Below are 14,536 nucleotides of genomic sequence, written 5' to 3'. Positions count from 1 at the left end.
CAGGGTTTTCAACCAGACATAGAATTTAATTTTGTTGTGCCTGCTTCTGCAACTAGAACCTTTTAATCTGTAGAATTTTAATCAGTGACTAATTGGAAATTCTTAAAAATCAATATAATCAATAACTAGTCAATGAATCCGGCAACAGGATATCACAAACCAATGCCTGTGAGTGTCCCACACTCTTGCTGCCTGAAGTTCTTGGGTGAGGGTCATATTAGGCATAGGTTTTTGATTTGCTGGGGCTTCAAGACAAGAAATAAGATGTAGAGAGAAGAACGCCTCAGGTACATCTTCATGGATGCCACTCTTCTGTGTCCAGGAGTACTCCCCCCAGCCCTACCTGGGGATAGAGTCATGAAGAGAGCCTCTTTGCCAGGACAGTCTCAAAGAGTTATAAGTGCATGGAGCATCCTTGGCCCTGAAGCCAAAGAAGAGATTGATTTCTATATCCTCAAAGTACTTGGCACTCCTCAACTACAAAACTTAGCCACTCTAGTACCAAAGGTTGAGCACCTTCTATGGCCTGCTGCTCCCTGTTACCTCATCGTAGTGGCTCAACCAGGTTAAAGCCAGTGACTCTAGTTCCTGTGCCGGGACTGTTGAGCCCGGCTACTTCCTTGGTGCACATGCTGAAGCTGTTGCCTCGGGCTTGCAGTGGAGCAAAGGCCCATTTCAGTACCAATCGCCTCTGAAGCATACACAGCTGTGCAGAATCTGCTGAGCCTCTCTGTACTGCTCTTGATGATTATTCAGGCTGATAGTACTCGTCAGACCTGTCACATGTGCCCATGTTGGTTTCAATGTTGGGATCTGCAACAGTGCCAGTGGTTTCTGGGCTGGCACCACTTCCAGCAATCTCAGTGCCAGCTCTGAGTTCAATGTTAACCACTCTGCCACAAGGCACATTACTGATATCTAGGAAGCCCATGGTGTTGGCTCCAGAACTGCAGGCCCATGTCCCATGTAGATCATGATCCCAATATCTTGTTGTGCCATCTGGTACTGCTCCATCCTGGCCTTTGGAGTACCATATTCCTCAGAGTCTGAAACAGGTTCCTAAGTCTCAAACTTCAGGGAATCCAGGGCTTCCTCCAGGGATCATCTCTACTCTTGTTGAGTCATCCTGAGAATTGCCAATTGAGAGTATGGAGTGCCTGGTCTAGACGCAATTGGCCTCTTGTACAGTACCAGCCATCATTGGCCTTACTGGGTACCATGGAGATGACACCTGCACCTAGATCCTTGTCTGCATTGCACTGTAGAAATTGGTCCCTGAGAAGGAAAGTCTCCCTGCCTGGTACTGAAAGACCATCCAAAGTCAATGCCAGGCAACCATTGAAGGGTGATGTTTCTCCGTGAGGTAATGATAGACTGCTCAACGTCGGTATTGAGCTTCTGCGGGATGAAGAAAAGTGACACTTCCTGTTGCCTGCTTCAGACACGCCTCCAGCATCAACAGTGCAAGACCAGCCTGAGGAGGGTTCTAACTTGCCTCCTCTGAACACCTCGTCCTCTTAACCTCATAAGGCCCTTGTACCAGAGTCTTTTCTGGTACCAGATGATTTTGAGTCTTATCAGGATCTCCGGGCTGTATCTGTGGGAGTACAGATGGAGCTTGTGGAGGAAAATCCCCACAATCTCATAGACATATTACACCTCGCTATGTCAGGGAAGGTTGCTCTCCCTATAAAGAGGCAAGTATGCAGCCTATAAAAGCGTTAGGGAAAACTCCATGATCCCTCATACTGGTAGCGCTGTGCATGTAACACAAATACCAAATTCCTTCACAAGAGTATAAACTGTTTTTATCAGCACACCCCACTGGGCTCCCTGGGACAGTGGCAGTAAATGAAAGACACAGCCAAAGTAGAGCAAAAGCTGCTCCCAAAGACGAAGATGCCAAAAAAAAATATTTTTGGCAGAAATATATAGTCAGATGCAGGGTTACCACTATGCATAGTGAATCATTAAGCTCTTTTGCCCTGTTATGATTATTATACTTGGGATGAGTTGGTCAAATTCCTCTACAAGCTGCCAGAGGACTCCATGATTCTTGTTTTCAAGGCCTTTCACAATTGAACTCCTGCCTATATCTTTGCAATAATCTCTCTACCATCTCCTGTCCTTGTCATTCCTTCCTTTCCACCCAAACTATATGACAAACCATTCCCTTCATCTTTTTCTTCCATATTTACCTCCATACCTTCATCCACCATGGCCTTAATCCTCTTCTCCAAGTGCTGTCTTACCCACAGTGCCTGTAAATAAGGCTACGTTTTAGTCACAGGTATTTTTAGTAAAAGTCATGGACAGGTCACAGGCAGTAAACAAAAATTCACGGTTTGTGACCTGTCCATAACTTTCTACTATACACCCCTGACTAAAACTTGGGGGGGGGACTTGGGAGGACGGCCCGGGGGCACTGCTGGTACTCAGGGGTGGTGCCACTCAGGGGGGCCCCGTGGGTGCTTGGGGCAGCGTGGGCACCACAGATACTGGGGGGGCAGCCTGGGTACTTGGGGAGTGGGGGGAGTTGGCAAGGCTGTTCCCTACCTGGCTCCTGGGAAGCTCCGATCTCCAGCTCCTAGCTCCACGTGCTTCCTCTGCTCCACTCCTAGCCCCAGTTCTGCAGCTCCCATTGGCTGGGAACCATGGCCAATGGGAGTTGTCGGGGTGGTGCACGTGGAGCTGGGAACTGAGGAAGGGGAGTTCCTGTCGTCCTTCCAGGGGACCCCCCCCAGGTAAGCACAACCCTGCACCTCAGTCCCCAGCCCTGAGGCTCCCTACACCCAAACTCCTGTTGCTGGAGGGCACGGGGTCCTGAGACTGCCCCAGCAGGAGCTGGTGCGACTGGCCCAGGGGCTGCCCGAGCTGCTTAGGTGGCTCCTGGGCCAGCCGCAAGGGCCGCTGCAGAAGTCACGGAGATCATGAAAAGTCACAGAATCCATGACCTCTGTGACAAACACGGAGCCTTACTATAAACTCTCGTCCTCTATTCTAAAAGATTTAGTCTTAGTAGAGAGACAAGGCAGGTGAAGTAACATATTTTGTTGGACCAACATCTGTTGGTGAAAGAGACAGGCTTTTGAGTTCCACAGAGGTCTTCTTCAGATCTGATGTCAGTAGCCTGTTAAGCACCTAGAACAGTTTTGGCACTTTAATAAAATAATAATAATATAATAATAATTATTAATAATAATACCATAACTAATAATAATAAGTGATGTTATTACATTATCCAGACACTAAACAAAATTTAAAAAATGATCAAAAGCCTTATTTTAGCATATTGAATGAAGCTTAACAAATGATACTATAAATCCATGTGCTGTAAGCAAAGGACTTTGTCCTCCATGTTTTAAGTCTCTAACAAGTAGCTTAAAGAAAGAGAGAGTTCTGTCAAATCCATTGGGAGAAGTGTCTTAAGTGAAACAAGTGTAGATTAGGATGGGGAGTCTGCAGAGGGAGGACTGGAGAAGTGGGTTCATTACAGGGATTTTGCGTAACCCAGGGGGCGTCTGTACAAGTAATTGTAATGGCATGAGAAATCTATAAACAGGATTGATAGCTGTGGGGGGAAGATCAGATCAGGATCTCTGTCCATGTGAACAGGGCACCAGGAGCAAATGGGGGGTAGAAACTTGGGAGGATAATTGGAGTGGGGGCTGGTCAAGAAGTAATGTAGAAATGGGAGGGAAAGTTGGGAGCAGAGAGTGAGTGGATTGGTGAGTCTCCATAGAAGGTGGTGACTTTTATGATATTAGGATAGGAGACCTTCATAGGGGAAAGATAACTACAATGGGAGTAGATTAGAAAATCTGTTTATGAGAGGAAATTTTGCATATTTCAGTTGGAATCAGCATAATGCGTCTCTGACTCTGTCCATCCAAGCATAAAAGGAGGTGAGTTTTATGTTTCCTTCAGCTCTCCAATAGCAGCTTCTCTAACCTTAGGGTGAATATCTACAGGTGGGTATTCAACAATATTGTCTTGGTATCTTATTCTGCAGCAGGATGCTGCAATAGAAACAGAAGAGATTAATACAATGGGAGAAGAACAGTAGGGAGTGTAGTCTGCGTGGAGAAGGTTGCTGCCTAGTCTGCCAAATGCATAACTACTTCCTGTGCAGCTTGCTGTAATTGACCTGATCGTCCCAGGTCATTTTGGGATTCTAAAACACTTTGCACAGAACTCCTCTCTTCAGCAACCCACTACTGCAAAACCAAAACCAAAAACTAAATTCCTTCCTGGCTAGCAACAGTTAATTAGTTCAGGGAATTGTTTGTTTTTCTGGGTGGTGTAAATGTAAAACCTTTTGTGTAATGAAAATTATTTTATTGTATTGTAGGTGAAACAATGAGAATTGCCTCTTCGGAGTTTGCTGATGATCCATGTTCCTCTGTGAAACGAGGCACCATGGTGCGGGCTGCTCGGGCCTTGCTGTCGGCTGTTACTCGCTTACTCATCCTGGCTGATATGGCTGATGTCATGAGGCTTTTGTCCCACCTGAAAATTGTATGACTTTTTAATTTTCTACACTGTTTTCTTTGTTTAAGATGTGTTGAATTATAAATTGTGAAACTTGGGCTTTTGTTTATAAGTTTTCTATTGTCTTTGTAGTTGCTGTTCTTGTAGAAGCACTAAAGTGGAACTAGAATATAATACATTTCTACTTTTTAGACCCTTATGTTTCAATCTAAATGAATTAATGTCCTGGAGAGTTAAAATCAGCATTGCTGGGTACTTCTGATAGATTGTACTGCTATTGTGTACCATGCTGGACTAAAAGCCACATTTAAATCACAATAGAGCTCATGCCAGTGGTTTAATAATGCACAGTAGTTGTAGAGTATTGCTATCTTGTGGCAGAATTTAAGTACTACAGTTTTGTTGTGCAGTGTCAGTTAGGTGCTTCTCTATGACTACTGAATGTATCACAAGGGTGGAACATTGATTGGGATTAGAAGCAGGGTATGTGTCTAATGAGTATTCAAAAATGAAAAAAAAATAGCAGAGAGGACATGTAGTTTAGCAAATGATTTATTGTAGATTTGTAATCTGCTTTTGCTGCTGCCTATCTAACTGTCTGCAAAGGCATACAACACAGTGTTGTGTAATTGTCACTACCCAGCTTAATGAATGCTTTTTCTCTTGGTCTTTATCACATGGCCAGTTTTTACTAATCTGGAGGAGGAGAAGAAGAAGAAGAAGAAGAAATAATAATACTTAATAATAAAACAACCACCATCCTAGGCAGGGCCGCTCCAGGGTTTCGCCGCCCCAAGCGGCGGGGAAAAACAAACAAATCGCGATCGCTATCGGCGGCAGTTCCACCACGCCGCTTTCTTCTTCGGCGGCAATTCGGCGGCACGTCCTTCCCTCCGAGAGGGACAGCTGCCGAATTGCCGCCGAAGAGCCCGACGTGCCTCCCCTTCCCCTTGGCCGCCCCAAGCACCTGCTTGCTGCGCTGGTGCCTGGAGCTGGCCCTGACCCTAGGTGTAAAAATGCATATTCATAATGTTTAAAACCTTGTTTATTTTATTGATAAATGGCCCAAAAGGTACTGTCCCCTCCCCTCTTTTTGTAAATTGTAGATATTGTTCTCTTGCAGAGATATATGAGAACCTTTAGCCTGGAAGAGATTGTAGAGACACATTTTAATCCTTTGAAAACAGAGTCTACAATGAAAAATGGCAAATGCTTTTCTGTACAAATGCTAGAAAGCACTGCTCTAATGAATGCAGTGCTATCGTAGTAAAATGTCAGCACATTGCCCCGTGATTACGTGCTGTGTAAGCAGTGTGACTCTCGAATATCCCTTCATTTTTTCAACTTAATAATGAACAGCATTCTAATTCAGATAATGCTTGGTCAGTGGAGACTTTCTAACTCTTAATTTTAACAGTAAGAGATCGCCTATGTGTACACTACAGTTCAAATTCTTATCCAGACCATTTCAAAGGTGAAGAGCTCATTTGTTGTTGTATCTGAGCAGAATCCAGATATTTTTGGCTTTCTGTGTTGATAAATTCCTTTGTTGGAAGTAATATGATATACTGCTTAGAGTAGCATTCTCCAAATGATCTTTTGTAAATGGGAGCTGTTTAGTAATTTTCTCATATCATTTTGTCTCTGTGGATTCTCAAGCCAGCATATATCAACATACTTTGTAGCTTTTGCAAATCATCCAAGAAATTATTTCAATGAACCTGCACCCTTATTTTTATGTATTTTTGTCTCCTGTGCTTTTTGTTAAGATTGTGTTTAAGAACTTGAAAGTTTAACTTTGCATTTGATCATTTTGCATTAATTTTACAGCTTTAAAAGAACACTCATTATTTTTACTTTCCAATTGAGAGACGGGCAATGCAAATATTTGCACCTTATTATTATTTTTGAGACCAAAGTAGCTTTAGGCCACTTTTTGGCATTAAAAGGCCAAAGATCGATGGTGGTAGTTGTCACACGTGGAACAGCATTAATATCAACTTTCAACTAATGTACAAAGACTGATTTAAAGTATGCAATGATTTTAACTTCAGGTACTCTGAAAATTAATTAATTAAAATCACTTTGTTATAAGAGGTGATTTATCCAAGAGGCACCGTAAAATGTACTATCATCAGTTTTAATTTGAAATCACGTCAAGGCAGTGAGTTGCACTTCAGTCTTTATGGAGAGAAGTGCATTTTAATCAAATTGTGAATGTACTCTTCAGAAAGATTGTTAATCACTTTATCAGATTATATCATTTACTGCTAGCATTAATATTAAAGTGTGTGTGTGTGTGTGTGTGTGAGTATATATATCAATTAATTACTGTTTAATCGTAACAATATATGCATATTCATTTAAACACTCTCACATTTTTATTTGAAGAATGAGGATATTCTCAAATGTGACTTTGTGAAAAATATCAGTTTAGGAATCCATATTCAAAGACTTTCAATAGCTTCCGTAGACAATTTTCTCATTTTAAAATTTCACTTCTACCCCTAGAAACTCAACCTGAGACTTGAAAGTCATACTGCATTATTTGTGACTTGCATGTCATTGTCAATCCTACATATTTTTTTCATTCTGAACTTACTTAGTTCTGCCAATAATATATGAGCATAAGTAAAATCTTTCCCTGAGGTATATTGACTCTTAAATACTAGTTGGAATGAAAAGTAGCACAATCTTATTAGGAACTACAATGACCCCATAAAGTTAATTGTAATTGGCCTTCATTATCTTTTTGATTTTCTAAATCATTTGTTTTCTCCACTTTACTTCATTGGGCCATTGTAGGTTTTACTGAATGTGGAAACTGGAACTGTTTGCAAAGGCAGATGGAACTTGGCCTCCCAACATTTCTGGGAAAGGGAAATCAATTCCTTTCTCATAAATCAATTGAATACCACACTGGGTTTAAAATCAAGTCCTTCTCATTATTGTCTTGTACATCCCATTACTTCCCCTTCCTACCCAGCCACTTAAATTGCACCATGATTTTATCAGGCTTTAAAGACATTGGTTTTAGCTTGAACAATTTCAGTAGAATAAACACTGAGCTAAGGTCAAAAATGGGTGGAAAAAGGTAAGATGGTATTCGAAATTATGTTAATTTAAGGTCCAGTATCTTGTGAAGAAGAATGATGGGGGATTTAATAGCTGCCTGAAGGGGGGTTCCAAAGAGGATGGATCTAGACTGTTCTCCATGGTACCGGATGGTACCAGACAGAACAAGGAGTAATGGTCTCAAGTTGCAGTGAGGGAGGTTTAAGTTGGATATTAGGGGGAAAAAAAATTCACTAGGAGGTTGGTGAAGCACTGGAATGGGTTACATAGGGAGGTGGTGGAATCTCCTTCCTTAGAGGTTTTTAAGCTCAGACTTGACAAAGCCCTGGCTGGGATGATTTAGTTGGGAATTGGTCCTGCTTTGAGCAGGGGGGTTGGACTAGATGACCTCCTGAGATCCCTTCCAACCCTGATATTCTATGATTCTATGATCTCTAGAAATAACTAATACACACACACACACACACACACACACACACACACACACACACACACACACACACACACACATACATTGTGATGCTGGGATTCTCAGCTTTACATCCCTACATTACTTTGTATCCTTGATGCTTGGCATATATTGAACAGTGATATAGTGACCTGTCCCTTGGGCCATATAAATTCGGCTAATTAACAGAAGAATCAAGGTGCTTTCAGCATTGCAACATCCTGGGCTACTTGAAACAATGAGAAGTTGTGTTGCATAGGAAGATGTTTTGTATAGAAACCATGTTTCAATAAAATAAAATAAAATAAAATAAAATAAATAAAAATATCAGTCACTGAGCTATAACAAAAGTACAACTTACATAGCTCAAGGTATTATAGAAATAATACATGTAGGCCCTTTCATCCCAAAGGATCTTAAATAGCTTTACAAAGTAGGCAGCAGAGATCAAATGTATGGTTTCTTACAGTTCCCAATAAAGGTGGTGCAATAGTGGCTTTGTTGGAAGGGAGAAATGTCTGATGAGGTGATGCAGAAATAACTCAAGTATTTGGAATTATAACAGTTTATCTATCAGCTGCTTGTAACCTAGTTCTGATATTGGTCTTGTAATAATTGTGGAGTAAATGCCACAATAACAATTATGTGGGTGAAGTTTGTGCTCTGAAGTTAACTCACAAAAGGAAAATGACTAAAGATAATAAATACCATATCCCCCGTGGCAGAAGACTTTTCATAAAGTGATCACTCTATATCTGACCTGTCAGTCCTCATCCTCAAAGGAAACCTGTATCACACTTTCAAAAGACAAGCCTGGGAGCTTAAATTCATTACTCTGCTAGACATAAAAAATCATGGACTGAACAGAGACACTGGATTTATGGTTTGTTACAACAATCTGTAACCCAGTAACCCCATCTTTTTCTCCTCTGACTGCACAGGTGATAATGGGCCACTCTACCTTGAGTGGTCCCTTACAATATGAGCTAACTACTTATGCCAAACAATCTGTTCCACTTTGCATTTTGCTGTGGCTCTGGGAGTTCCTTTCCCAGACCTGAAGAAGAACTCTGTGGGTATATCAACACAGCAAAGAAAAATCTGTGACTGGCCCATGCCAGCTGACTCAGGCTCGCAGGTCTCGGGCTGTGAGGCTGTTTTCATTGCTGTGTAGACTTTTGGACTTGCACTGGAGCTCAGGCTCTGGAAGTCTACACAATGAAACAGCCCCACAGCTGAGCCCTGCAAACCCAAGTTGGTTGACACAGGCCAGCCACGGACCCTTCTTTGCTGTGTAGACATACCTGTGTGGCTTAAAAGCTTGAGGGTTAGTATTTCAAGTGGTGGTAGATAAATAGCAGGAACAAATTAGACCATACAATGTAGTTTTTATACTAATTTTGTGAGCTGTCATGGCAGTTAGGATTTGAACATCATTGTTCAGTTTATGAGTTAGAAATGAGATGATACAGGCCCAGATTGATTCGACCACAAAAGCAAAGTGCAGCTTGTAACTGTTAGATGTAGCGTAACACCTCCAGGAAACAGCTATACATTTAAATTGCCAGCCAAAATATTTCTCTGCAGGACTCTGTGAGCCTGATTCTCCGTGGCCTTGCACTTTGTGCAGCCATTTACCTTTGTGTAAAGTGGGTGCAAAACGTGACAGAATGAATATTATCCACTTGGACTGGTGCTAACCTTTTACATTCACTTTGCAAGGTAAAAATAACACAAGGTACAAGTTAGCAGTGAAGCAGACCCTGTATATTTTAAGCCCTGCCTAAATTAATTAGATGCCTGCCCTTGTTATTGATGTTGATGAGGTGCCAGAGACTTTACAGAAACCAAGATGGAGCTCTAAATCCTTTATTAGGAACAAGTCCCTATTGGAATTAAATAACCTTTCCTCTGAAAAAGGAAGGTTCATGTGTCTGCTGTTAGCAGCATGTCCAGATTGACAACATCTATTGTTCCAGTTAAATATGTCATTAATTCAACTTGATACAGATCAGGATGGATCTACATTCACTGATTAAAACCTTCTGCTGGGAATTTCACTCATCTCTCAAATGACAGAAAAGGTTCACAAAATTTCACTGCCCCACTTGCTCACAGGGCAGGTAATTTTATTTCCTGGATGAATAAAGCATTTTAAATCTTTTGATTATAACCATAATGGTAAGCGGCTTTTATGCTGGAGCTGGTAAGTTTGGGATAGCCGTACTAGGTGGGCACTTAGTAATACATCTAGGAGCTTCATATCGTCACCTCTTTTGCTGAACAAATTAGAATCACTATGGAGAGCGTGCTTTTTCTATTAAGTTCTGCTCTTTATGTAAAAGTAAATGTAACACATTTGATAACAGTAGAAAAAATAGAAAATGAAGCCCCAAACTAGTTCTTATGCCACAGTTACTTTTCCATGTTGGGCCTCCTGTTTTAACTACATTTAAAAAGATGCTATGTTAGCTATGTAACCCAGGGTAATCTATACATTTAGTTTCAACAGTAAGTGTAATTTTCTTTACTTTTGATTTCTTCCCATATGTTGTAATTAGCCTTAGACTGCATCTAGACTAGAGACCTTACAGTGGCACAGCTGTACAATGCAGAAGCGCCGCTGTAAGATTGCCCGTGTAGCTGCTCTGTGCCAACATAATTAAATGAGTGGTGGTAGCTCTGCCAGAGGGAGAGTGTCTCCCAGTGACATAGAACTGTCCATACCAGCGCTTCTGTAGGTGTAACTATTGTCTCTTATGGGGGTGTTTTTTCACATCCGTGAGTGACGTAAGTTGTACTCACAAAAGTGCTAGAGGAGACATACCCTTAGTTTTCACATAAGGCCTATACTACACATACACGGTTATGAAATTGTTCTCTCTATTTACAATTGGACGGTCACACACTTAATTTCTGTTGACTAGACTTATTTCACATGTCATGGGCTCCTTACATCCCTCCATTCCACCCCACAAGTTCCTTGTGTGCCACCCTCCTATCCCTCTCTATTCCAGGGACTCCTGCAACTCCCCCCAGTTTGCCTTTGCCAGGGGTCCTGGGTGCCCCTTTCCTCCATATCAGAGTCTCTCAATCTGCCCCCCACCAGTAGTTGCATGTGTGTCCCCCCATGTCCTCTTCGCACCATTCCAGGGTCCTTCTTCCCACCCTTTTGTCTCTGCTGGAGGCTCCATGTGTGCCTCCATTTCCCACTTCCCCCATGCCAGGCTCCTCCAATCTCTGCTTTGCCAGACTTCCCCCTCCTCCTTACCTGAGTCCCCAATTTTCCTCCCATGCCAGGAGGTGGGTGCTATCCCCCAGGTGTCCCTCACCTTGCTCCCACAGTAGTTATTAGTTTTCTTTCAGTCTGGGAGATAAGTCCTTCAGCGTGTCAACTTATTAAACTCCATGGGGAGGATAGGCAGAGCTTGGATATGGGTATTGTTTTCTTGGGTGGCATTAATGGTACCATCATCCAGTTGTTGCTCTATAGACAATTGCAGAGCTGATTGTAGTTGTGGCTATGCTAATCAGTTGACACAGCATCCTTGTGCCTCCCATTTTTCTTCTTTTGGATTTCCAATTTCCCCCCAATTCAGTTCAGGCCATTGATGCTTAGAATATCCTCTGAAATTTTGTAATGGATTGGGTATGGTATTCATAAGTTATTGCCATGCAGACAGATACCAGAGAAATTACATACAGTTGAATGTAGGTCCTTGGCAAGCCTGGCCAATAAAAAAAAATGACACAGATATTAAACGTGTTTAATCTAGGAAGTATATCTGAATAAGACAGTGTCTAAACTATTGACTGTTATGTGAAGTATGAATTATAGTGGCATGCAAAGAAGGAAAAGTAATACAGGACAACATTAAGAGAGAGTTTTTGTATTAGCTTTATTAAACCAAACTGAGGTCAGTTGAATTACTCCAGGGTTACTGTACATTGATGTAACTGAGAGTCTATGAGAAACTGGGGCATAGAAGGTTAGTGACTTGGTCAAGGTGGGAAAAGTGACAGAGCCAGATTAAAACTCTAATAAATGTCATATATTAAATTCTAGGTAGAAGAAGCACTGGAAGCTGTGAAGAACGCAACAAATGAGCAAGACCTAGCAAATCGTTTTAAAGAATTTGGGAAAGAGATGGTGAAACTTAACTATGTGGCTGCCAGAAGACAACAGGTGGGTAAATTGTAAAGCAGTGGGTGTGAAAATTCAGTCATATAAAATAACCTGGGTTTTTCTCATGTTCAAAGAAATGTTGTTTCTGCTTTGCATAATCAGATCTGTCAATAATTATTATGTCATTACCTATATCTTAAGCCTATTAATTTTCCAATTCACAGTTGCCTTTTTTTAGAAGTGTTTTTCTTTTAAAGGGAAAATCTTGAAAAAAAACAATGCTTCAATTAAGACTGTCTTAAAGAGTAAGAGAGTAAATGACCAAGGAAATTACGTTATCTAGTGGTGACTTCAATCCAGTCCAGGTCAGTAGAGACTGACAGATTTTCAAAAATGGTCTAAAATTAGGCTTCTAAATTCATATTTAGGCACCTAAATAAGTTGTTAGGGCTAATTTCCCACTCTGGCACTTCGAGTGCAGAAGGTGATGGCCTGCAAGGAGTCTAAAGATTAATACCGACCACTCCAGGCTTGTATTAAACTCCCAAGGTTACAGCTTTTCTCTGACCTTTGATTGGTAGATGCTACCACCACCCAAGTGCAGAACCCTGCTGAGAGCACAGGAAGGCGCCCTTGGGAATTCCTTCCTGTGGGGTGCCCTCAAGGCCTTTTACCACCCCCACCAGGGAAGAGCTAAGAAAGAAAAACAAAGGGTGGCCACCAGCTAATTAAACAACATGTGCACAAACCTCTTAGGACACAAAAATCCAATTCTGCTTTTAAAAAGGGTAAATTTTATTTTAAAAAAAACCCACAAAGAAAACACATCTCAGAACTCAGGCTATTGCTAGATTTTAAAAGAAACAACTACAGGGATTAAGCCCCAAGAATAGCTTTCTTGAGGTCCAGCATAAAGGTTACAAGCAAAACAAAAGCACCTGGGGTTAGCACAGAGAAGTCCACAAACCATAAAGAAATAAAAGGAATAAACCTAATCACATCTTCATAGACATTTCCTGATCTACTTACATCTCTGGGGTTTTAAATGAGTAGTTTCTAGGTCTGATACTAATGATTTTTCATACCTGGCCCAAGCTTCTTACAGCATAGCTCTGCCCTGCCCCCTCTCTCTGGGAGAAGAACCACAGACAGAGAAAAGGGGAGTCATTTTTCAATTTTAAAAGTTCTAGCCTTCCCATTGGCTCTTTTGGCCAGGTGCCCACTCACTTCCTTTGACCTGTGCATAGCAGTGAGACTTTTTAACCCTTTACAGGTAGAGCGATTAGAGAACAGCTACTAAAAGGGATTTTATAGCTATTGGCTGGCTGGGTGTCCATAAAAGGGAGCTATCCCCCCCGCCCTTCATTTATCACATAAGTGCTCTAATTTTCAAAACACCCAACAACTCACACTCAAATTGTAAATACTACTAATGGAAATCAAAGGGAGTTGGTAGGACCTTACTCTCCTGAAAATTATCCCACATACTTAGGTGCCTAACATTAGATATATTTTATTTGAAAAAAAATTGCCATTTTTTTTTACCAAAAAAAGTTGTTCAGATGGATAGAGCTCTCTGATAGTCTAATGCGGGGTTTCTCAAACAGGGGTCGCCGCTTGTGTAGGGAAAGCCCCTGGCTGGCCGGGTTGGTGTGTTTACCTGCCCCGTCCGCAAGTCCGGCCGATCGTGGTTCCCACTGGCCACGGTTCGCTGCTCTGGGCCAACGGGAGTTCCTGGAAGCGGCAGCCAGTAAGTCTCTCGGCCCACATCACTTCCAGCAGCTCCCATTGGCCCAGAGCAGCGATCCGCGACCAGTGGGAGCCGCGATCGGCCAGACCTGCGGACGGGGCAGGTAAACACACCGGCCCGGCCCACCAGGGGCTTTCCCTACACAAGCGGCGACCCCTGTTTGAGAAACCCTGGCCTAATGTAATAGGAGTCTTTCCATTTCAGAAGGAACAGGAATTTATTATGATGCTTACAAACAACATTGTTAGTTATCAGATGATTAAAAAGATAATCTGATTGTTTGTATTAACAAAGAAATAAAAAATAGAAGACCTGAAAGTGACAAAAATGTTTCAGCATCCAAAATTACATATATCTGTGCAGAAGGTCAGACTTTTCCCTTTTAGAGCATACACAAAGCTGATGATTGTTGCAACCGTGGGTCCTTATAGGGGCAGACATTATAGAGTCTGACTGTTATACATTCCCTTCCACTCGGCATATAGCTTTCACCTAAACAGTCCAATCAATGAGAGCAGGCTTGCTCTGTTACAGACCTTTAAAGCAGATTTTCCTGTAGAGATGGGAAATAAAGGAGGGAGAAAACACATGCATTCACTAGGCTGCTCATAGCTAGGCCTCCTCCCAGCCAGTGCTGCTTCCAGTC

General features: G+C 41.9%; 1 protein-coding gene across 3 annotated transcripts in view; it reads left to right on the top strand.

Moving 5' to 3' along the window:
- CTNNA2 (catenin alpha 2) overlaps positions 1-14,536 on the top strand; it is a 765,838-nt gene that overhangs the window by 198,336 nt on the left and 552,966 nt on the right. For all 3 annotated transcript variants that reach the window (XM_045017825.1, XM_045017826.1, XM_045017827.1), the window contains exons 4-5: positions 4,352-4,518; positions 12,081-12,200. In XM_045017825.1, coding sequence (XP_044873760.1) covers positions 4,352-4,518; positions 12,081-12,200 — 287 coding nt within the window. The remainder of the gene's footprint in view (positions 1-4,351; positions 4,519-12,080; positions 12,201-14,536) is intronic.

Source organism: Mauremys mutica, chromosome 5, assembly GCF_020497125.1.
Source record: "Mauremys mutica isolate MM-2020 ecotype Southern chromosome 5, ASM2049712v1, whole genome shotgun sequence".
NCBI classification, from domain to species: Eukaryota; Metazoa; Chordata; order Testudines; family Geoemydidae; genus Mauremys; species Mauremys mutica.
The sequence above is the reverse complement of the archived record's forward strand: the minus strand, read 5'-3'. Positions and strand labels throughout refer to the sequence as shown.